The sequence below is a fragment of the Pyrus communis genome, chromosome 14 (assembly GCF_041283825.1).
Source record: "Pyrus communis isolate YQ-2024b chromosome 14, ASM4128382v1, whole genome shotgun sequence".
In the NCBI taxonomy this organism is placed as follows: Eukaryota; Viridiplantae; Streptophyta; class Magnoliopsida; order Rosales; family Rosaceae; genus Pyrus; species Pyrus communis.
Window position 1 is genome coordinate 21826311 of NC_142578.1, and position 21136 is coordinate 21847446.

The 21136-nt window shown below is 38.2% G+C and overlaps 2 protein-coding genes and 1 long non-coding RNA gene across 11 annotated transcripts; 1 reads left to right on the forward strand and 2 right to left on the reverse strand.

Annotated features, from left to right (window-relative positions):
• The first annotated feature begins 291 nt into the window (after positions 1–291).
• On the forward strand, positions 292–5395 carry LOC137713350 (protein EMSY-LIKE 1). Of its 8 annotated transcripts, none has more exons than XM_088684213.1 (11): positions 292–604; positions 1618–1740; positions 1840–2005; positions 2101–2210; positions 2309–2429; positions 2620–2841; positions 3482–3550; positions 4001–4192; positions 4282–4350; positions 4437–4500; positions 4912–5395. In XM_088684213.1, the coding sequence occupies exons 3-11, from the start codon at positions 1907–1909 to the stop codon at positions 4953–4955; spliced, it is 990 nt and encodes a 329-aa protein (XP_088540339.1). In that variant the 5' UTR covers positions 292–604; positions 1618–1740; positions 1840–1906; the 3' UTR covers positions 4956–5395. The 8 variants fall into 8 exon arrangements, with proteins under 8 accessions (XP_088540339.1, XP_068308743.1, XP_088540340.1 ...); XM_068452642.2 differs by having other exon boundaries at positions 4909–5255; XM_088684214.1 differs by having other exon boundaries at positions 307–604; positions 1618–1716; positions 1803–2005.
• On the reverse strand, positions 4646–7506 carry LOC148691397 (uncharacterized). 2 transcript variants are annotated; one of them, XR_015955737.1, is made up of 4 exons: positions 7122–7439; positions 6095–6227; positions 5423–5565; positions 4646–5301 (listed from the first exon to the last, which is right to left on the reverse strand). It is a non-coding gene; the product is annotated as an uncharacterized LOC148691397 (long non-coding RNA). The 2 variants fall into 2 exon arrangements; XR_015955738.1 differs by lacking the exon at positions 6095–6227 and having other exon boundaries at positions 7122–7506.
• Positions 7507–16290: 8784 nt separating this feature from the next.
• On the reverse strand, positions 16291–21021 carry LOC137713634 (DNA-binding bromodomain-containing protein). The gene is made up of 3 exons (XM_068452958.2): positions 20522–21021; positions 19738–20410; positions 16291–17527 (listed from the first exon to the last, which is right to left on the reverse strand). The coding sequence occupies exons 1-3, from the start codon at positions 20857–20859 to the stop codon at positions 16514–16516; spliced, it is 2025 nt and encodes a 674-aa protein (XP_068309059.1). The 5' UTR covers positions 20860–21021; the 3' UTR covers positions 16291–16513.
• Between the last annotated feature and the right edge of the window lie 115 nt (positions 21022–21136).

Sequence of the window (21136 nt, forward strand, 5' to 3'; positions counted from 1 at the left end):
TATTTCTATATTTCGAAAACGAAACAAATTTTTGAAAACGTTCCCAACCATACCTTAATTTTCCTATTTTATTTATGTTATTATTATTAAGAGTTTTCGAAACTAATTAAGTACTTTAATTGGGTCCTCCCAGCAAAACCAAAACGTTTGGGCCTGAAGATTGTGATCGAAATGCCTAAAGTTCAACCCAAATTTTAATTCGGATACGAAAAATAAACTTGTCGGCCAAATTTAAAGCCGAAGCCCACAGCCTTTTTCCTGTATATATGACCAACTCAAAACCGCAACGGCAAGCCTTCGCAACACGGGACCAGTTTGAAATCGTAACTGTAAGCTTTCTTCTGCCTATATAACTCCCCCCCAACTCCCTTCCCTCCTCGACCCCTCTCTCTCCCCTCTCTCTCTCTCTCTCTCTTGATTTCAAATTTTCAAGATCTAGACTTAGGTTTTGTGTCGAATTCTTAAAAGGCTCCACGAAAGGCAAAGCTCGCGACTTTCGGACTTTCTTCACGAACGCTAGCCCCTGCACTTTGCTTTCTCTTTCTAGGGTTGTTGTATTCTTGGCCATTTTTGCACATGGACTATGATGTCTCCGAAATCAGTGGTGAGAAAAGTTCGAACCGTTACCGTTTTCTCTAATCTGGGTCATTTTCTTAACGGATTTCGGGTAGTGGGTTAGGGTTTAATTTGGATAATTTGTACAATTGGGTTTCGTTCGAGCCCTGCGAAATGCGGAGTGGGTTTTTCTGCAAATTAGGGTTGTGGGGGTTATTGGGTTTGTTCGAATTGGGGAGGTTGAGGTTATAATGGTGTGATTTTGTTGGTGTTCGTCTCTGGGTTTTGTTTTTGGGAATTTGGGTTTTGGCAATGCATGGAATTAGGGTTTTTGATAGGTTTCTTTTACTCTCTATGTGTGAAATACTGAGGGGTTTGGAATTCTTACGTATTGTAATAGTGATTGTTGTTGCGCAAATAGTGAATAAAGAGAGAAGAAAAATTACTGTAAAACATTTTCTGCTATCTGTTTGTAAAGGGGTTACAAATTACTTAGGCTTGCCAACTCAAAGTGACTCGTAAGTACATTTTTTGTAACTCCTTTCATTTTTCCCAAATATAATGATCATTATGGATACTGGATAGAGTGGAAGGAACTGAAGATGGGATAAGGAATGAATTTTACCATATTCACAGATTGATAATATAATAATCGTAATTTGTACGTGTAAATGTGTGTGTACGTAAGATGCATGGATATCAACGATGCAAGTGTTATTAAATTCCCATACTGCATTTGTTTTGTTTATGGATTACTTGAAACAATTGTTTGTTGCCTTTGTCATCTAAGTAAACTTACGAGAACTATGTACCAAGCAAGTTCCCAGCAGTTCTGCCTTAATTTTGTAGTCAGAGAATTGAATGCGAGCCAACTAAGATTGAATTCTTGCGAACTTTAGACAATTTTGTTTTTCTCGAGTTGGTGCTTAATAACAGATTCAACCCAAGTAGTCGCAGATTTTCATTGCAAATTGTTAACTTTCTCAACAAAACGTGTAATCCTTAACTTGATAAATATACAGATTATAAATTATCTCTATTTTTTTTTTTACTTATGTTCAGGGTAAATATACCTTGCAATCTATAGCTTTGGAAGACTTCCAAATGGATATGGTGCCAACTTTCATCTTGATAATCTGCGCTGTTTGTTGTGTCTAAACAGTAATGGTTATCCTCTCTTCTGAGGTAAAGTTACGGGTGACAGATTTCTTGTATGATCTCTATAACTTTATATGGAATAACTGCAGGCACTGATGATGATCTTCCTCCATCTCATCAAAACAGAATTCCTCGAGGGGGTAAAGTCTCGGGAAACGAAAGATCTGCTGTAGGTTCTATCTCATTTTCTAGGATGTATACAGACATGGAGGCTGAAATTCATCACCTTGAGCAAGAAGCATACTGTGCAGTCCTAAGGGCGTTTAAAGCGCAGTCTAATGCGATTACTTGGGTATTTATGGTTGCATGTCACTGTGCTTGTTATCTTGAATCCTTGTTATTGTTTGTAAATCAACCTTTAATATTTATCATGGGTATGTACATCAGGAGAAGGAAGGTTTGATTACTGAACTTAGGAAAGAACTGAGAGTATCGGATGATGAACACAGAGAGCTTCTGACCATGGTTAATTCTGAGGACATCATCGATAAGATAAGGTAAGTCTCTTGAAAGTTGAAAAAGATGTAGCAGAGTGACTCATATATTGGCCGGGAGTTTAGTATTATACTTTTTAATCGTCACATGTTTGTATCAGAGTGTGGAGAGACAAAGGTGGTCATCAAGCTGCTAGGCTTACTTCATCTCAGAATGTATATGAACTTTTACCTAGTCCTAGTATTTCAGCGTCCCGAAAGAAACAGAAAACATCACAATCGGTAACTTCTCAAGCATTTCATCTTGCAATGCTGGCTTTAAATTAGCACTTGTTTTGCAGCCCTTGTGTTTAAAAGTAATTTAAGGAGCTCATTTGAGCCATGAGGAAAGTCAATTATAAACTTAAAGTAATCGTTATGGTCGTGTGAAGAAAAACATTTAATTCACCTTAGTTGTGTTTGTTATTCTTAGCATGGTCAGCCATTCCCTGGTTTATCCTCAATGAAGTCCATGAAATACCCTTCAACAGGACCTGTCGGAAGTAGACAATTCACCCGCAGTTCTTCTGGTCCCTTTGTTGAAGCGGCTGAAGCAGAAACGTCTGATTCATTAGTTGGAAGGAAAGTGTGGACAAGGTGGCCTGAAGACAACAGCTTCTATGAAGCCGTTATCACTTACTACAACCCGGCAGAGGTAGGTTTGAAGTCTCTATAAGATGTTTCTGATTCAGTCCTTCTGTAACAACATTAGTTGTTTTGAAGTTGTAAGTTTAGTTTCTGGTAACATGCACATGTCAGAGTGAAAGAAGCATAGATGAAAGTTCGCCGAGTTAATAGGTATTATTAGTGGTATACTTCCAGTTTGGTGTTTTATTTTTTAATTTATCTTAGATGGGGTTGTGCTCCTACTATATTTGATATGATAGAAGCTAGAAACTCTCTTAAATTGCATAAGTGAACACTGTACCTTGTAATATCAATATGGAGAGTTGTTTCGTTTGTTATAGGTTCAGTTGACTCTAAATTAAAAATGAATAGCGTAGACATTTTTTCTAATTAAAAGTTGACTTCTAGTCTGAATCGCCTCATCAGTGTCAGATCTTAATATTGTTTTGCCTCTTTTTAAAAACATGCAATAGTCTTGCAACATAGTTTGAATAATTGAACCACAGTAGTTGTCAATGGTACGTGACGTTGGTATAAATTTAACATTAAAGATACATCCACTTGACATGTTTTTGTGCTCTTAGCCTGACGTTTAAATGACCCGTGTTTTGATTTTCTATTATGCGTCAGATTCTTCAAACATTCAAATAAACTTGTATTTTTTACAGGGTCGACACGCTTTGGTCTATGACATACATACACCAAATGAGACATGGGAATGGGTTGATCTTAAAGAGGTGAGTCTATAAGTTCTATGTGATGTGTGCTTCTATTCCACTGTGACATTAACCTGCTAATGTTCCTGTAGCTATTTGTCAAACCGAATCATTAACCAAAAAGTAGGAACCACAAGGAGAATGCATAAGAGATATAGATTTAGAGCATTTATTTCTTCTGCTAACCTTTTTAATAATAAGCAGATGTGTACATCTTATACCAGTATCTTAGCCCTTGATTACATAAACAAACCTATATAATTGCAGCCCTCCGGTATAATTAAAAACTGCTCACCGGCTTTTATTGACCATTTATTCTTGGCATATATACATTTTCCACATTGCTGGTTTTAATCATATTCTTCTATATTGTTTATGGTAATCGACAAAGTTCTATCCCGAGAAATGAAGACTTCATGTTTTATTTTTAAAAAGGGGATGGGGATTCCATTGACTCGTTACTGATTACAGATCTCTCCTGAGGATATCTGTTGGGAAGATCCGGGCCCATCAGGACGCAGGGCTAAGAAATCTACGAGCCATACCACAAGAAAGCGAGGACCCACAAAGTCTCAATCAAAGAAAGAACTTCCGTCGCAAAATGGTATAGGGAAGGCGCCAGATGATTTAGAATTATTAAATACCGATACCCTGGTGAAGGAGGTATGTATGATGAACTTTACTAGGTGTTGAGCCCACCCTATCTGAAATTATGTTCGTTATTTTCATTTCACTGCTTTGAATTTTACTAGGTGGAGAGAGTTTTCAATGCAAGCGAGCCAGATCCTTTTGAGCTCGAAAAAGCAAGGAAAATTCTCAAAGTAATATTAGTTCCTTTACTTTCTCTCCCGTTTCTCCTATTCTTAAGTTAAAATTCCAATTTGACGCTTATATGTATCAAATGCAGGATCACGAACAGGCCCTTGTTGATGCCATTCAAAGGCTGGCATATGCATCGGACGGTGAAAGTGGTAATAGATATATGTGTACATAATTATCATTGATCACTACGTTTTACATTTCTTTTTTCTTCTCTTTTGAGCTCAAAATAAGTTAAGCGGCCAATTGTTGTACCGTCTGGAGTTTCCGGTATCCAAGTTAGTTTTTAACAGCAGATTGGAAAAACTCATTAGTAGTATTTGCAATACTGCGCCTTTGTTAGGCCTTGTAATCTTGTAGTTGATTAAAATGAAAATAACCCATCACCTAACAGTGTACAAAATGACTCAGAATCAAGACTCGTAAATAAAATGTATCCATAAAGATGGACTCGGCTTTTAATTATATGAGCATCACACTAGATCCAAACAGACGTTATGACCGTGATTTGTGATTAAACTGTTTGAATTCTGCTTATTCTTTGTAATTTTTCTTCAAAGCAGATAGAGAGCACACATTTCTGCACAGTCGATCAATGGATGGATAGCAGTGGGAACAAGTATCGTTGTTGAAAGCATCAGAGTATTGACAGAGTCCACAACGGGATGATCTTTGGCTGGTACCCTTTGGAGGTAGCAGGAATCCAGGTGGTGGTCGAATTTATTAGGCACATCCAAATGTGAAAACATCTCGAGTTAGTGTTTCACATACGGCAAGAAGTTGAGGAGGTACCGTTTCTTTCGGAACCTGTTAGATTGTTGCTCAAATGTAAAGTTGCTTATAGCAAATGACATCAAGAACTTGTCCTGATTCATTCCCTCCTGTATGAAGCTGGAGATTTATAGCTCACGGTGTTGATCTCTTGTAGCGTGTTTAAACTGCGTGCATAAATCCTGCCAAGAAAGCAAACAAATTCGCATTCGTGGCAAAATGTCACTGAGGTTAAACTCAGATCATCGAGTAAAATTTCCATCTGGTTTCCCTTGATATGGTGATGATTAAATTGATAAATACCTGAACACGAAGCGATTATCGGACTGAATTGTTTGCTAATGCGATTAGTGGGGTTTACTACACCAAGTAGTTGCCCGGAGCTTGCCCTCGTGAAATTGGTGCATCCATCTTGGGTGCCGGTAGAGCCAGAGATGCAAGCACCCCTGCACAAACAAATATCATATGATGAATAAACGATTTAAGTTCATCGTTGTTGAAAGGATGAGCTCTAATTACTGTTGAAATCCAGGCTGAGGTTTTTCATTCATCGATGAACATGTCAAATGAAAACACAAACTGTACCATATTTGTCAAATGAAAACACAAACTGTACCATATTTGTCAAAAGAAAACACAAACAGAAACATATTCGTCAAAAGAAAACACAAACCGTAACATATTTCGTGATTACATTGACATTCAAATCGTACGAACTATACCCTTTAAAACCGTAACATATTTCCATATACTCTGTAAATGCATCTTGATGCAAGAAGGATGCTAGAAACATGGCAATTCTACTCTCAAAAGCAAAAGAAAAATTGGATACAGAGAATAAGTTGAGTACACCGATTATAAAAGAAACGATTGTTCTACTACTGTAGAAGTACTACCGAAGAACTAAGTACGGTTTCATGAATAACTTGTATAAACATAGTATTCAAAGGCATACTATACAAATGTCCAAACTACCTTAGAGAATCATACACCATCAGCAAACTGGATCCCAAAGGCACAAGTTGAAAGAGACAGCTAGCAGAAAGTCGGAAGACCAAACCAGGTCTGCATTAAGCAGCGAAACCTGTCTCCAATTTGCAACCAAAATCTAATAAAATGGTTTAACTATCAAAGGTCCTGTGAAACAACAGAATGTCCTGTGCGCAAAAAAAATTTGAATCTTCTACTTCATACCAAAAGATTAAAACAATCAACACAACGATTGGTCTTCTTCTACATGTTCCCAACACTGATCAGTTGGAGGAAAAGACATGAACTTACACTAATCACATGAAGTTTCTACGAATCAAATCAATCACAAAATGCACTCTACAACAGAAACTGTCAAATTATGAGAGACACGGGCCAAAGGCTCACTTCTAACAACACCGATATTGTCCCCAACTTGTTAATTACCACCTGCACTATCCATCAAGTGTGGACTTTTATCACAAAATGCCTCGGTATTAGTTAGAGTGAGGTTAGGATATTTAAACTCTTCTTTCCTCAGAGACACGATCGATGTGAAATAAACAGAATCAACCCTCCTAGTGTATATTCTTCTACGCCAAGAACACTTCCAAATAACATAACTCAACCAAACGCTGCGGATTACTAGTCTCATTCCTTCTTGTGCAAATGACTTTGAAATAAATCAACAATTCAACATACACCAGCATACTACATATCCTACAAGGTAGCTCAAATGAGATCTTGTTCTTTCGGGACTCCGGGGTTTATAAGCATAAAGCCCATCACCAGAAATCTATAATCTACCTCATCAGCATCTTAATCCAGACCTTAACAAGATCATAAACATCTCTATAATTCAAGCAGCTCCAGTTAAAAATCAAAACTTGATTATAACTTCGACATCTAAAGCATCAATTGCACATATAAACAAACGGATCATCCACAAACCCCAAAAGACAAATGAAAAACTGGAGGACCCCAAAATGCAGAGAAATATTAATAAAAAAAAATGGCAAAGAAAAAAGCACACCTGCAGAAGAAGACACGAAAACGCAAACGAAATCTGATTCTGCAGATGAATTCTAAGAGACCCTTTCAGTTGATGCGAATCTGCCGGCGTTTCTGGTATCAAAGGCGACGGCTTTGAAGCCCCCATTTGAGCATAAGGTTGGATATCTGGTTTTGGGATTCTTTGGGTTGGTTTTGAAAGGTCATATGGAATTCCTCCACCTCAATTGTCATGAAAAGAGTGTGTTTGTAACTGGCAAATGATGAGAGAGAGAGAGAGAGAGAGAGAGAGAGAGAGAGAGAGAGAGAAGGGGAAGGGATTGGGGGATGACTTTGTTATGAAGGGATGATATCCACAACCACCATTGTTTGAAGGATTTTTGTGTTGAATTTGCATAATTGCGTTTGACATTTTGACAAGAATACCTAGAATAAAAGGGTACCCCTTGAGGGAAGGAAATCCAAATGAAAGAAAGAGGTCAAGGTCCCCCATTAGACTCTGGCTTTTTATTATTATTATTTTCTTTTCTTTTCTCGTTTAGAAGAAATAAAGGAAAACATGGAGATTTTAATCAAAGCTTAGGTGACAATTTGTAAATTATGGCTAGGACAAGTCATTCATATACATAGAAGACGACATGACATCATTTCATTATATAAACGTCATAATCAAAATCATTCATTTTAGTTATCATCGTCTAAAGAGTACATCTTTAAAAGTCATTCTCTTTTGGAAAAAAAAAAAAAATTATAAAAATTCATTAAATGAAAACTGTTAAGCCATCTATATGTGTGGAACAAATCGACAATTATGAAAAAGAAATGAAGCGTTTCAATTTTAAAGTGTAATGACACATTACATGTACAAAATTGTTTTAACACTGAAACTTGTAACAAAGGGGTACCAATTAGATTGGGTTTTTTTTATAGGGCCCAATTAGATTGGGTTTGCTAACACAAAAGAAAATATTAATTAAATAGTATTATTGTCAAACGCATGAGAATCTGTTGAACTAATTTTACCATCACACTTACATCTAGGGTTCGGTTCGGTTCGGTTCGAAACGGTTCGATTTTTGCGAAAACCAAAATTTTAGTTTGGTTCGGTTCAAATTTTTTTCGGTTTTTTTGGTTCGGTTTTTTTCGGTTCAATTTTGGTTTTTTTTTTTAATAAAAAAATGATGTAAATGGAAGGAACCTGCCTAATGCCTATCAACATCCCAGTTCTCATATATCAGAGAATTGAAAGCCTCAAAATCCTGAATATATTCAAGTAATTCAACTACTTATGATCAAGCAAATCGAATTCAAATTTTCAAAACTTAAGCAAATACAAAAACATATATTCTTCAATGAAATGTACATCACCATGATTCAAAATTCTAAAAATTAAAAATTTACAAAATCATGAAATAATTCAACAAATTAAATGATCGATGCAGATCGAAACAAAAACAAAGCAAATGGGTTCGTCTAAATGACATAATCAGACTCCAATATCGCATGCCCACATTCAAATTCAAAGTCAAGTCCACAATAGATCTAGAAAATTCCAAAACATATTCAGAGAAAAATACAAACTTTTCCACCTTAAATTACATAAATTTCAAATGGGTAACCATAAAATTAAAAACCCATAAACTGAAAAATAAATAAAACCCAACAAACGAAGATCAGAGATTGACGGTTTTGGTTCAGAGCCACCATGTCGTCTCTTCTTCTCTTGCCGGGGTAAAACTGAAGATGTAGGCGTTGCCAACTAAGACTAACCTCGTCCACCGTCAACTGCCCATCAGTCCCATATTGTGCCCGTGGAATGCCCCATTGCCATTGTGGTTTGGCTCACCTTTTTGCTACCGTCGAAATCCACAGAGCATCTTCACAGGAGAAGACTGGATAGAGAGTGATTTGGAGGAAGAGAGGAAGGGGAGAGAGAGGGAGAGAGAGAGAGACTGAGGAAGCAAAGTGTTAGGATCCTAGTTATTGGCTTTATATCTTTATGGTATTTTGTCTTATCCTAGTAGTAGTTGGTTTCATCCAACGGTAGTAAGGGTGGAAATGTGTTCCATTCGGGGCACCCCTCCTCTATGGTTGTATATAAGCCTCCTTTCACCATTTGGGAAAGGCATGAATGAAAAGAATTGTTATTTTATTGCTTACTTTCCTTGCATTTTCCTCTTCTTCTCCATTCTTACGAAATGGATCCTACCATCTGGTATCCAGAGCTCAGGTGTGCTTCCATGGGCAAGCGCATGGCATCGGTGACTGTGACCGACGTTTCGAAGGTGGCACTCGACCGGCAGTTTCGGCAACAGCACATCATCACTCAAATCCAAAACTTGCGTGCCAAGGTCACGCTGATGAACCTACAGGAGGATGTTCTGCAGCACCACCTCGCAGATCTGGCCATCCACCGCACTTAGCAGGAGCAACTCCAACAAACTTTTCTTGAGGAACTCCGTTCTCTAAAGACCCAACCCACTACCCTTCCTCAGCCCACATAGAGTACTTCTCCGCCACAGCCCATCGCTACCTTCTACTCGTCGAGAACCCCTTTCAATGCTGATCCTTCGTCCCCCTCTCCCACCACGCCGTTATTCCACTCCTATTCCCACCCCGTTGGTGATTTCCCCACCTTCAAATATTTACCCCAGTCCTCCAACGGCTCCGTTTTCCATCCATTTGACTCCGACCCATATTTCTCCCACCACTACCCGCCCCCTCCACTAACCCACGACCTCAATTTCACCCATGCCTACTTAACCCTTCCCAATTCGCCCATGACCATTCTAGCTCCAAACTTACAGGGGCCGACGACGTCCACACCCGCCTTCATGAAGTTCACAACGGCATCGCTGGAACCAGTTCTTCATCATGCGAATCTGGGCAAGCAAGTTCAACATGTTACGAAATCTGTGTCTTCTCTGCGTGTTTGACAAGACAGGTTGCAAACTCAGCCTACGGAATTAGAATATGGGATAGAGTCTCAATTGGAGGGTTTGGATTCAACGCTTAGATTAAACCTTTCCCGTGCACTTGAATCGACGCCATTAAACCCTTACCCGAGGCCGCTCATATACTCGCCGCCACTGACCTCTATTCTGTATTTGGAGTCAGTTATGAAGGCTCCTTACTTTTTCTCTGCCGTCTCGATTTCCTCAATTTCGCCAGAAATTGGGTCTTCGCCCACAGTCTCCCTGGGCACTCGTCAAACTGCACCACCAAATGTCACTGTGTCAATGTTTGGCTCTCCTTCATCGCCCTTTGCCTATACTATTCTGCCTTCTCATGGGCCATCGTTGGTCCCGAATTCCACCAACTCCACCAATGCACCACCCCATCTGAGTGGTTGCAACGACTTAGACAAAGGTGTACAAAGTATGGGTTTCTCGCTCACACACTCAGACACCAATTTGCAACTTATGCACCTTCGTCAACTCTCTTTCCTTGACACTACGAAAACTGGACCTGAGATATTTATTTCCTTGAATGATTGTTTGGGAAATTTAAGGGTTTTATTTTGTTGGCTCTTATGTGATGTTTTTTTTAATGATTCCAATTGGTGATTTTGTAAGTACCTTGTGGGCACATTCGAGAAAGGTATTTTGAATGCAGCTGAACTGTTTCATGAAATGTCTACGAGATGGAGTGATGGCAATATGGGTACTCTATTTGATTTCTTATATCAGCCGGAAAGCAATTTGGATGCTTTGGCTATATATCTATATGTTGATTTCTCTCTGTTGTTCACAAGGAAGCTATATGTTGATTTCTCTCTGCTGTTCACTAGGAACCTTGACTTTCAGCCTGTATGGGATCCGGGCAATGCTGTAACTAACACTATAGAGTTGATGTGCTGTTTTATGTGCCAAAAGAACCATTTCGATGTGCACCCTCAATTTTTGGTTTTGCCGCTAGACCTCATAAATCCTGCAATGCATTCTACTTGTCTACAACCACAGGTGCTTGCCACAGGAATAGGAATTATTCAACATAAATCTAGGTTTTTGCACTTGACGGTCCAATCTCAGTACATGAGGTATTGTTCTTGTTTCAATCTTTCAACGAATTATGTTGTTTCTATGACTGAAATGCACAATTTTTTTTCATGATTGGGAGTTGTGCATTTATGAGCATGAACCATATCATATTTCTATTGTTGGAGTTTGTCCGTTTGCAGCCACCCATGTTATTCCTCCACTTCAGAGACTTGTTGGTCTTGTTCTTATTACTGATCCCATGGTTATACAGATTGCTTTTGGCAAGCATTTTAATAGTGCGAAGTCCATAGTTGAGTGCACTACTACATATTTGGTTGATGTTATAGCTTCTCTGTTTCTCAGTTAGTTGAGAAAGACTACAAAACCCTTGACAGTTTAAACGCAAATGGGTTATTGCCTTTACACGATTTAATTGAGTTGGCTTCTATTGACTTTGGCCTCAATGCTAGTGAGATAATTTCTATTGTATACTTGGAGGGCTTACTTGGTCATGCTCAGGAGAGCATTGGTTTGCTAGTGTGGAGCAACGATGGATCGCGTATACGACTTCGGGGATATCAAATACTTTTCCAAGACGACATTTCCTATACGACTGCGGGGATATCAATCACTTTTCTTGATGCCTCAAATTTCATAGTTTTGAAGATTCCAATGGAACTAGCAATTGCATCCAACGAGTCACACTCAGTTTCTTGTCCAGCATTCTTTGGTTTTGGACCTCTAAATTCTCTCATGTTTACTTTGTTAAATGAATCTCAGCAGTTGGAGCACAATATGACAATTGAGACGTGCGGCACAAATCCACTAGCATTTTTCACTGATTCTATATCAACACTTTCATGGATTATGGCTGCAACAAGGCACTTTCTGATACGGCATCATAGTGTCAGCTTTTCTGTATTCCACCAATGGCCTGCCATCTTCTCCAATTCTTCCAGGTCTTTTGGTTCTTTGGGTATATTGTTTGGCAAAAATTGGCTATATTACATGCTTGCTGGACTTGTGGTCTATTTGGCGATTCACACTACACTGGTTTTGGAAGCATTTATCATGCTAATTTTTTTTGGAACTAATTTTAACGAAGGGGTACCAATTAGATTGGGGTTTTTTATAGGGCCCAATTAGATTAGGTTTGCTAACACAAAAGAAAATATTAATTAAATAATATTATTGTCAAACGCATGAGAATCTGTTGAACTAATTTTACCATCACACTTACATCTAGGGCTGGGTTCGATTCGAAACGATTCGATTTTTTGCTAAAACTGAAATTTCATTTCGGTTCAATTCAAAATTTTTTCGGTTGTTTTGGTTTGGTTTTTTTCAGTTTAGTTTCGGTTTTTTTTTTTTTTTTTTTTTTTTTTTTTTTTTTCAAAAAATGATGTAAATGGAAGGAACCTCTTGCCTAATGCCTATCAACATCCCAGTTCTCATATATCAGAGAGTTGAGAGCCTCAAAATCCTGAATATATTCAAGTAATTCAACTACTTATGGTCAAGCAAATCGAATTCAAATTTTCAAAACTTAAGCAAATACAGAAATATATATTCTTCAATGAAATGTACATCACCAGGATTCAACATTCTAAAAGTTAAAAATTTGCAAAATCATGAAATAATTCAACAAATTAACTGATCGATGCAGATCAAAACAAAAACAAAGCAAATGGGTTCGTCTAAATGACATAATCGGACTCCAATATCGCATGCCCACATTCAAATTCAAAGTCAAGTCCACAATAGATCTAGAAAATTCCAAAACATATTCAGAGAAAAATACAAACTTTTCCACCTTAAATTACATAAATTTCAAATGGGTAACCATAAAATTAAAAACCCATAAACTAAAAAAATAAATAAAACCCACCAAATGGAGATCAAAGATTGAAGGCTTCGGTTCAGAGCCACCATGTCGTCTCTTCTTCTCTTGCAGGTGTAAAACTGAAGATGTAAGCGCTGCCAACTAAGACTAACCTCATCCATCATCAACTGCCCATCAGTCCCATATTGTACCCCTGGACTACCCCACTGCCATTGTGGTTTGGTGATAGGAGTATATTTAGGCAACTTACTTAGCTTGTTTTCATGCATTTATGCTGTTAATTCATAGTTGTTTTAGTAGTTTAAGCCATTTTCGTGTGTTTTTAGGTTCATATGGCTAAGGAAGCAAAAAGGTGCATTTTGGAGCCTTTTGGAGCAAAATTGGGCTTGGAATGGATAGCTTATGCTTGGAGCAAAAGGAATGGACGAAATTGAAGACCTAAAAGAGTTAGGATTCCTAATCACAAGAGGATTCCTAATCAAATGAGGAATCCTAGTCAAAGAAGGTTTCCTACTTGAAGTAGGAAAGTTATGCCAAGGTTTCCTATTTTGGTTCAGCCTTTCCTAATCCTTAAAGACTCCATGTTTCAGCAATATCAAGGACTTCTAACTATTCTAGGACACAAAACAAAGTTTCCTTGCAACATAAATTCCATGCCGTGCATCCTTTGGTGTTTCCCTTCCTTGCCATGCAAGGGAGGGCCTTCTTTCCTACTCTAAAGCATTCAAACACATTCCTTTTTCATATCAAACTCAGCCATAACTCACATATCCTTTTCTATTCCAAAATCCTTGCCTAATTTCAGAAATAAATGACATTCCCCTTCTCACAATTGAATGCCGCAGGTTACCTTCCCTTTTCCTTCAATTTCTGACTTTGTGTTTCCTTTTCTTTAAGCATTTGGAGTAAATTCATTTCCTAAACTAAGTAATAAAGCCTTAGGATTCTTTCTTCCTTGTAAAAACCCCTATGCCACACCCTTATTAAACCTAATCACCCTTCCATACAACCTGCCTTCATTCACTCAGAAAACTCATCTTTGCCGCAGCCTTCCATCCAACTTTCCACCATTCCCCTACTTCCAAACCTTCATCCAAGCCTCCATACACCACCCATAACCCTTGCCGCACCACCCTACCTTCCTAAATCCATTCAAAACCCAGAAAATCATCCACAAAACCACCCTAGACTCTTGTGCCGTGACTTAGCAAGGAAGAGGAGAAGGAAGACGAAGCCTTGGACGTTTGTGCATTCGAGTTGGAGTATTGGAACGTTTTTAGGTGTAATCTATCTTTTGTTTTCAATGTTTAATTCTATTGTCCTGTGTTTTGTTATGAGCATGAGAGGCTAAACTCGTTTTAGCCTAGGGATGCTTTGAAACCATGATTACGTTTATATTATGAGTTGATAAATTCCAGTTGTGATTTCATAAATTGTGAATGCAATTTACTTAACCGTTTGATGGATAACTTATTCTTGTATGTCGATTAGGGAGGCCTACTTAATTTGCATGCTTGAATTTGGTGCTAGAATATAAGGGAGTTTCACATAATCATCACAAACTTATATTCACAAGTAGTTAAGGTTGTTTTCACAATCATGTTAAGTAAATTCCTAGCATGAGTATCATAATGTCATAGTTACAAGTGCTTTGTCAATACTTATGATTTCCATTGAACGTAATGATCTTTGATTGTATCTCTATTATGATGTCATGTAGGAGACTTTTGAAGAATGCTTTGGATTGTCATATGATGTCATCCAATCCACTAACTTAAGGGAAATCTGAGGGTTAATTAGTGATGTCACAGTTAATCTGGGGTGTTGAGGTTCATGGTTTATCGGAAAAGCAACTGGAAATCAATTTATGTTTGAATGTATCATGTGTGGAGAAGTATCCCTTAGCTATCCCATCATCCATTGGTTTTTCTTAATTTCGTCAAAATCTGTTTTAAAGTTTTAATTTACTTGTTTTTGTTTTAAATTAGTCCAAAATCAAATCCCCTTTACTTACTTGTTCCAAATCTGTCCAAAAGTGTCTTTTTGAGTCTTTTGAGTCAAAGCTAATTGTATTTTCGTCCAAATTGAGTCCTAGAGTCTAAATTGAGTCTTTTTTATTGTTTTGAGTAGTTTTGAGTCTTTGAAGTTTGTTTTGAGTCATACAAGTTTAGTTAAGAGTGTTTTGAGTTGTTTAAGTGTTTTAAAGCATATTTTTACATCTTTGAGTCGATTTTCATTAGATTAGCAAGCCCTCCTAATCCCCGGCCTAGAACGATCCCTACTTATATCTATACTACAATTGTCAAAAAAAAAAGGTTTAATTTGAATGCTATTATTTATCACATCATTTGGCTCTCCTCTTTGCTATCGTTGAAATCCACAAAGCATCTCCACAGGAGAAGACTGGAGAGAGAGAGAGAGAGAGAGAGAGAGAGAGAGAGAGAGAGAGATTTGGAGGAATAGAGGAAGGAGAGAGAGAGAGACCGAGGAAGCAAAGTGTTAGGATCCTAGTTATTGGGTTTATATCTTTATGGTATTTTGTCTTATCCTAGTAGTAGTTGGTTTCATCCAACGGTAGTGAGGGTGGAGATGTGTTCCAATCGGGGCACCCCTCCTCTAGGGTTGTATAGAAGCCTCCTTTCACCATTTGGGAAAGGCATGAATGAAACGAATTGTTATTTTATTTCTTACTTTCCTTGCATTTTCCTCTTCCTCTCCATTCCTACGGAATGGATCCTATCACAAAGGCAGAGAGGAAGCAGCGGAAGGGGAGAGAGAGTGTGTTTGAGAAAAGGTGAAAACTGAAATGGGAGTGAGTGATGGCTAGGGTTTGCAAACTTTAAGAAATTTTATAAAGCATTAAATATTAGAAACCTATAAATGACTTACTGGTATAATGATGTCAACACAAACCCTACAGTCAAGTTGGCTTAGAGCAACTATCCCCAACCTAGAGGTGAGGGGTTCAAACTCTGACACAAACATATTTGTTAGGAATTTATATACGGGTGTTTTTTTTCGGTTTGGCAGTTTCGATTCAATTTTTTTCAACTTTGGTTCGGTTTAGCTTCTGGTTTTTTGAACCCACCCCTACTTACATCATTGAAATTTCTTTCCACACAAAACGTCACATTTAGACCCTTTTTGTACAACTTCACCCCTTACGTGAGTCGAACTTCAATTTAATTCATTTACCATCAAAAGTGTTAACGTTTAGAAAGTACAATACCTTCTCCAAAATCTTCTCCTACCACAAGCGCAAAGGAGCAACGCAAGTCATTACCCTCATTCTTGTACCACTTCAAAAAGTTCCTGCCCTTCTTCGTTCGCAAATTCTTCCTCATGAGTGCCGCTAACAATTTTCATAATTTAAGTATACAATTATCAACAAATTCCATTGAGAAAATATCGAGTTCAATCTATATAATCCATAACTTATCATTAGAACCCTACAATGCAATTATAAGTATCGTTACATGTAACTCTATCATCAGAAGAACAAAAAACTGTTTGTAATATTATTATAACAAGGCACATTACCAAGAACCAACCATCCCCTTCTTTGCCTGTCGACTGCCGTGCACTTCAGCTTCATCGGCCTCTAGCTCGTTTAGCTGGACCAGCCGTTGTTGCTGCCGCCCTCTTTGAGGGCCGTCCCACATTCCTTTTCGATGGGCTGTCCTGCTCTTTTGCTGCCTGTCTACCACCAGAACCTCTGCGCGAACCTTGATCTTTCTGCGTGTTTCCTTTGCCATTTCCATTTTTCCTCTGCTCTGCTCTGCCTCCTTTGCTGTTATTCTCAGGGGTCTTTGATGCCTCTAGCAATGATACGGTTTTGGATGAGGAGCTCTTGATTCTACTCAAGAAATTTGCGGCACTTTGCTTTTTCCCACCTGCATTATTGTTGCTCTTCTTTTCTGTCTCAGCTTTGGATTCTGAATTCTCATTGCTAGATAACACTCTGCTCTTCTTTTCCATCTCAGCTTTGGACTCCGAATTCTCATTGACATCTGAGTTTCTTTCGTTGTTAGTATTACTACGGGTCCTGACATTTTTGGTCATGTTGTTTCTTGTACTGCTCCTACGTCTTTCCTTTCTTCTTCTCTTGGTGACATGGAGTTTCTCAATTTCATCCGAGGACTCCTCTTTTTGTTTCCAATTTATAGCTGGTTTGACATCACGGAATGTAGAGGCCTGCTCTTTTCTTCTTTCTGGTCCCGAAGAAGATGTGGACGCTCTTGCAGTTATGGAGCTGCGTTTGCGACAAGCATTGTGTGGAAGTGATAGTTTTGATTTTGCAAGCAATGAATCCGACGTTTCAGGTTCAGGATTCACAGGGGGAGCTGGTTGTGTCGGAGTTTCTTCTTTAGGTGGCGGTTCTTGCTTAGGAGGCAGACAAGCCATTTCCTTTGACACAAGTGACCGAAGCTCACACGCAGCCTTGTATTCTGGAGACTTTTTCCCAAAGAAGACTATGGCATTGTTGCAAATAAGCAACATATCTCGAAAAAATAAGCTTCTGCTGCACCGTGAGTACCAACCTCCTTCAAGTCTGGTTTGCACCATTTCAAAATCTACATGCTGCCGAATCATTTTTGTATAATCCTGCAACATTTGCGAACCATAAGCGATATTGTTAGCTCTTAATTTCCAATAATGTCAAATCATTTAAGATTACTAAATGGACGACGTCACTGCAATTGTTCTGCAGCTTTCCAGTTGAAAGCGCCACAATTTTGCCCACAAAAACATAAAGAATGTTTACAATTTTGGCAAAACAAATTTTAACCCAACAAAGCAACTATATCTCAAGAGACACATCTAGTTTGAATCTCCTCCCCGTCGATTAGACTAGTTTAAAATATCATCTTGTAACTTATCTCATCGGTTCAGACAAATCCACTTCACCATTTTTCAATAATCCTCTTTACAAGAGATGGTTTTTTAACTGCACGGAGTAGAATTTGAATTCAAGTGCACATCCATTATGGGCATCCTGACTATGGGCTGGTTTGGTATTGCTGTGCTTTGAAAAAAAACTGTTTTTGCTATGCTGTGAGAATAAGCAGCTGTGAAATAAAACAACAGAGTGTTTGGTAAACTTTTTTTGTAAAAGTGCTTTTGAAAAAAAAAAAGTAGTATTATAATGTTTGGTAAACTTTTATGTAAAACAGATGTGAAAAAAAACCAGTTTTTCAAAGCTGGGTTTTGCAGCTTCTTGTTTTTTACTTTTTTTCACCCAAAACTGTGAAAAAAAGCTGAAGCTGAACGTTTACCAAACACAAAAACAGCTCCTAGTTTTTTTTTATACTAGCTTTTTTCAGAATCACTTCAATACTAAACTAGGCTTATGTCTAGCCTAAATATAGTTGTATTTATCTTTACTTTGTTGAAAAATGTTCGAAGTTCTAATCATCCACATATTAAGGAAAATGAAAAGTGTGCACACCATGACATGGTGTGGTACACCTATATTGCACTATAATTTTGTCCTATGGGTCCCCTACCAACTATTCTAGCTACCATCTTCTTTTTTGTGCAAAATAAGAGTCTAAAGATAGACCCAAAAAAACAGTCAAAAGTTGAAATCTAAGGGAAAGACCTGACCTTACAAAAAAAAAAAAAAAACTAACAAAAAGTTCAAAAAAACTTTAGTTTTAATGAAAAATGACAAATAAATGTGTGATGAATAGTACCAGGAAAAGATAAAAATGTGGTTCTTCGTTAAAAATGAACAATACCGAAAGTGTTTCGATAAAACTCCAAAAAATAAGACATTTTTTGCTATTATAACATATCTAAACTACACCAAATAAACATGAAAGGATTTGAACCCGATATATAGAGAGCTTAAAAAGAGACCGCAACCCAGGCATGCAGTAGACATAATCTGGAATTTGAACAAAGGTAGTGCTATCCATCGAATATAGTAAATAAGATCAATAACCACAAATTAATAAGAGTGTGAAAAACACTCCTCTAACACCATCTCCAATCTTTGGAGATAAAACTTAAAAATTTAAGCTAAAAAATTTTTAGCCATAATCCAAAAACTACTTTTCTCCTCCAACCTTTATTGCTTAAAATTTTAGTCCGAAATTATTTAAATAATGATTTTAGCTTTCTTCTTTTTTTTCGGTAACTTTTTTGAAAATAAAATTTATGTAGAACATCCTAATTTATTTTTATGAACATTTTAATCTAAAAATATTCAAATTCTAATAAGTATTTAAAAATCATACAAATATATAGATGTTTATAAAGTTTTAAATTAAATTTGATTTAAATTATTTTTTTAAATTATTTTGAACGTTAAATTTAATTTTGAGTCGTAAAATCTTTTTTTATCATTAGATTTAATCTTATTTGATCATAACCATTGGATTATAAGTAAAAAATTAAAATATAACAATTTGGTAAGTCCAAAATACTTTAAGTCTGACTTAAATCTTTGAATGAATTTAGTCCAGAGATATATTTTTTTTCTCAGGATTTATTTTTACCAAAGGTTTTAAAAGTTTATATTTTAAATTTTATCCCATAAGTTAGAGATGATCTAAATAAATAGAAAGGTGAACTGGACACAGCACGGCACGAGGTGGGTCCCTTTTAGTCCTCTTAATCTGCACCATCAGGCAGAATATAACAACACAAAATATGGAGTAAAAAAAACAAGACAACGTCGCAGCCTTTAAAACAGCGGTGACGTGTCGCCACCTTATTGGATAGGGACGTCTGACATAAATACGTCGTCGTTAGGTTTTTATAGATTTAAAAAAAAATTAATTTCCTTTTTAAAGGAAAAATAAGCAAACCTGGGAATGGAGCCGGCGCTCGAAAAAGGAGGCAAACTTAAGAGAGCGAAGGATCTCGAGGAAATCAACCAACGGCTGAGATTCAACTGGGACCCCCTTCATGGCGGGAGACTGGTCCTCCTGGTCCGGCTCACCATGCTCCTCCGGTCCGACCGGTTCAGGTTCCTCACCTGCTTTTCTCGACAAACTCGCCGAGCTCTGCACGTCACTGCTACTCTGACGACTCTCCTTCGTCCCTTCCTCCCCTCCCTTTGACTCGGCCACCGATTCCCTCAACTCCCGCGAGTTACCCTTCTTCGACTCCATAACCGCCGGTTCCTTCGCCACCGAATCGGAACTTCCGTTGCACGAATCCTCCACCGCCGGATTACTCGACTTATCGGCCGTCCCGATCTCCTCACCGGCTGCTTCACCCGGTTCATCCGGCTCCGAACCATTACCCGTATCGGCATCTCCGGTTCCGGGTTCCTCGGGTTTCGGATCTGTCGTTTTCGATTCGTCAAACGACCGTCCGTCGCGCACGGAGATATCTTTCTTCTCCGGCAAGACGTCAGCCGGTTTGATCTCTGCCTCTTGGGTCTTCTCAAGATCCGATTTTTCAACCGGTTTTTCTGTCTCCCTCAGACTCTGTTCGCGCACTTCTTTTAACCTCTCCACCTTCGATTGCAGAGACCTACACGATTAATTTTAATCACCAAAAAAAAAAAAAAAAAAAAACTATTAACTCCGATGGATAATTAAAAAAAAATAATCAAACGCCGTCGTTACGGGTTGAGATTTTTACACGATGGAGCGGTCGTAGCGTTGGAGTTCAAGCCGGAGTTCGTCGAGCCGCCGCTGCCGCAACTGGTCGAGCCAAAGGATGGGGGATTTATCATCGTCGCTGGCGGCGGAGACGGCGTCGTTGAAGCGGCGGCGGAGGTCGTGGAACTTGCGCTTGCAGGCGTGCGGGGTGAGGAGGTGGAGGTTGGAACTGCGCTTGCGGAGTTCGGTGGCGACGGAGTCCCAGCTCTGGGTGCCGAAGCGGTGGACGGCGCAGGCGAGGAGGAGCTCCTCCCAGGTCCCCCATGTTGGTGTTTGTTTCTGGGAAAAATTAGCGGGCTTATCCATAAGGAAAATCATTCAGTGAGTCAGTCCATCGTCTCTAATAAGTTTGGGTTCTTCTGGTTTGGCCTCTGCAATTCCATTGAGAAATATGTTTGATTTAATTCCCTTTTTAGGGTTTTTTGTTTGTTTGTTTATTTGGTTGCGTTCTGATATAGGCACTTATCTCGAGCATGTCATACGCTTCCTACCGTACTGGCTTTGCTTTTGTCGGCCAAATTTATTATTTTATTTCCTAATTTTGTAGTATTTAAGTAAATTTACCTTTTCGAATTTTGAAGAAATAAATATGAAA

What these genes read in the sequence shown, in the direction of transcription:
- LOC137713350 (XM_068452640.2), top strand. Translation starts at nt 577, where the DNA reads ATGGACTATGATGTCTCCGAAATCAGTG. An exon ending in AACAGAAAACATCACAATCG is followed by an intron (nt 2,430 to 2,619) that starts GTAACTTCTCAA and finishes TGTTATTCTTAG; the next exon opens with CATGGTCAGCCATTCCCTGG. An exon ending in TGCATCGGACGGTGAAAGTG is followed by an intron (nt 4,501 to 4,908) that starts GTAATAGATATA and finishes TTTTCTTCAAAG; the next exon opens with CAGATAGAGAGCACACATTT.
- LOC137713634 (XM_068452958.2), bottom strand. Translation starts at nt 20,859, where the DNA reads ATGATTTTCCTTATGGATAAGCCCGCTAATTTTTCCCAGAAACAAACA. An exon ending in CGCTACGACCGCTCCATCGT is followed by an intron (nt 20,411 to 20,521) that starts GTAAAAATCTCA and finishes TTAATCGTGTAG; the next exon opens with GTCTCTGCAATCGAAGGTGG. An exon ending in AGCGCCGGCTCCATTCCCAG is followed by an intron (nt 17,528 to 19,737) that starts GTTTGCTTATTT and finishes CAAATGTTGCAG; the next exon opens with GATTATACAAAAATGATTCG.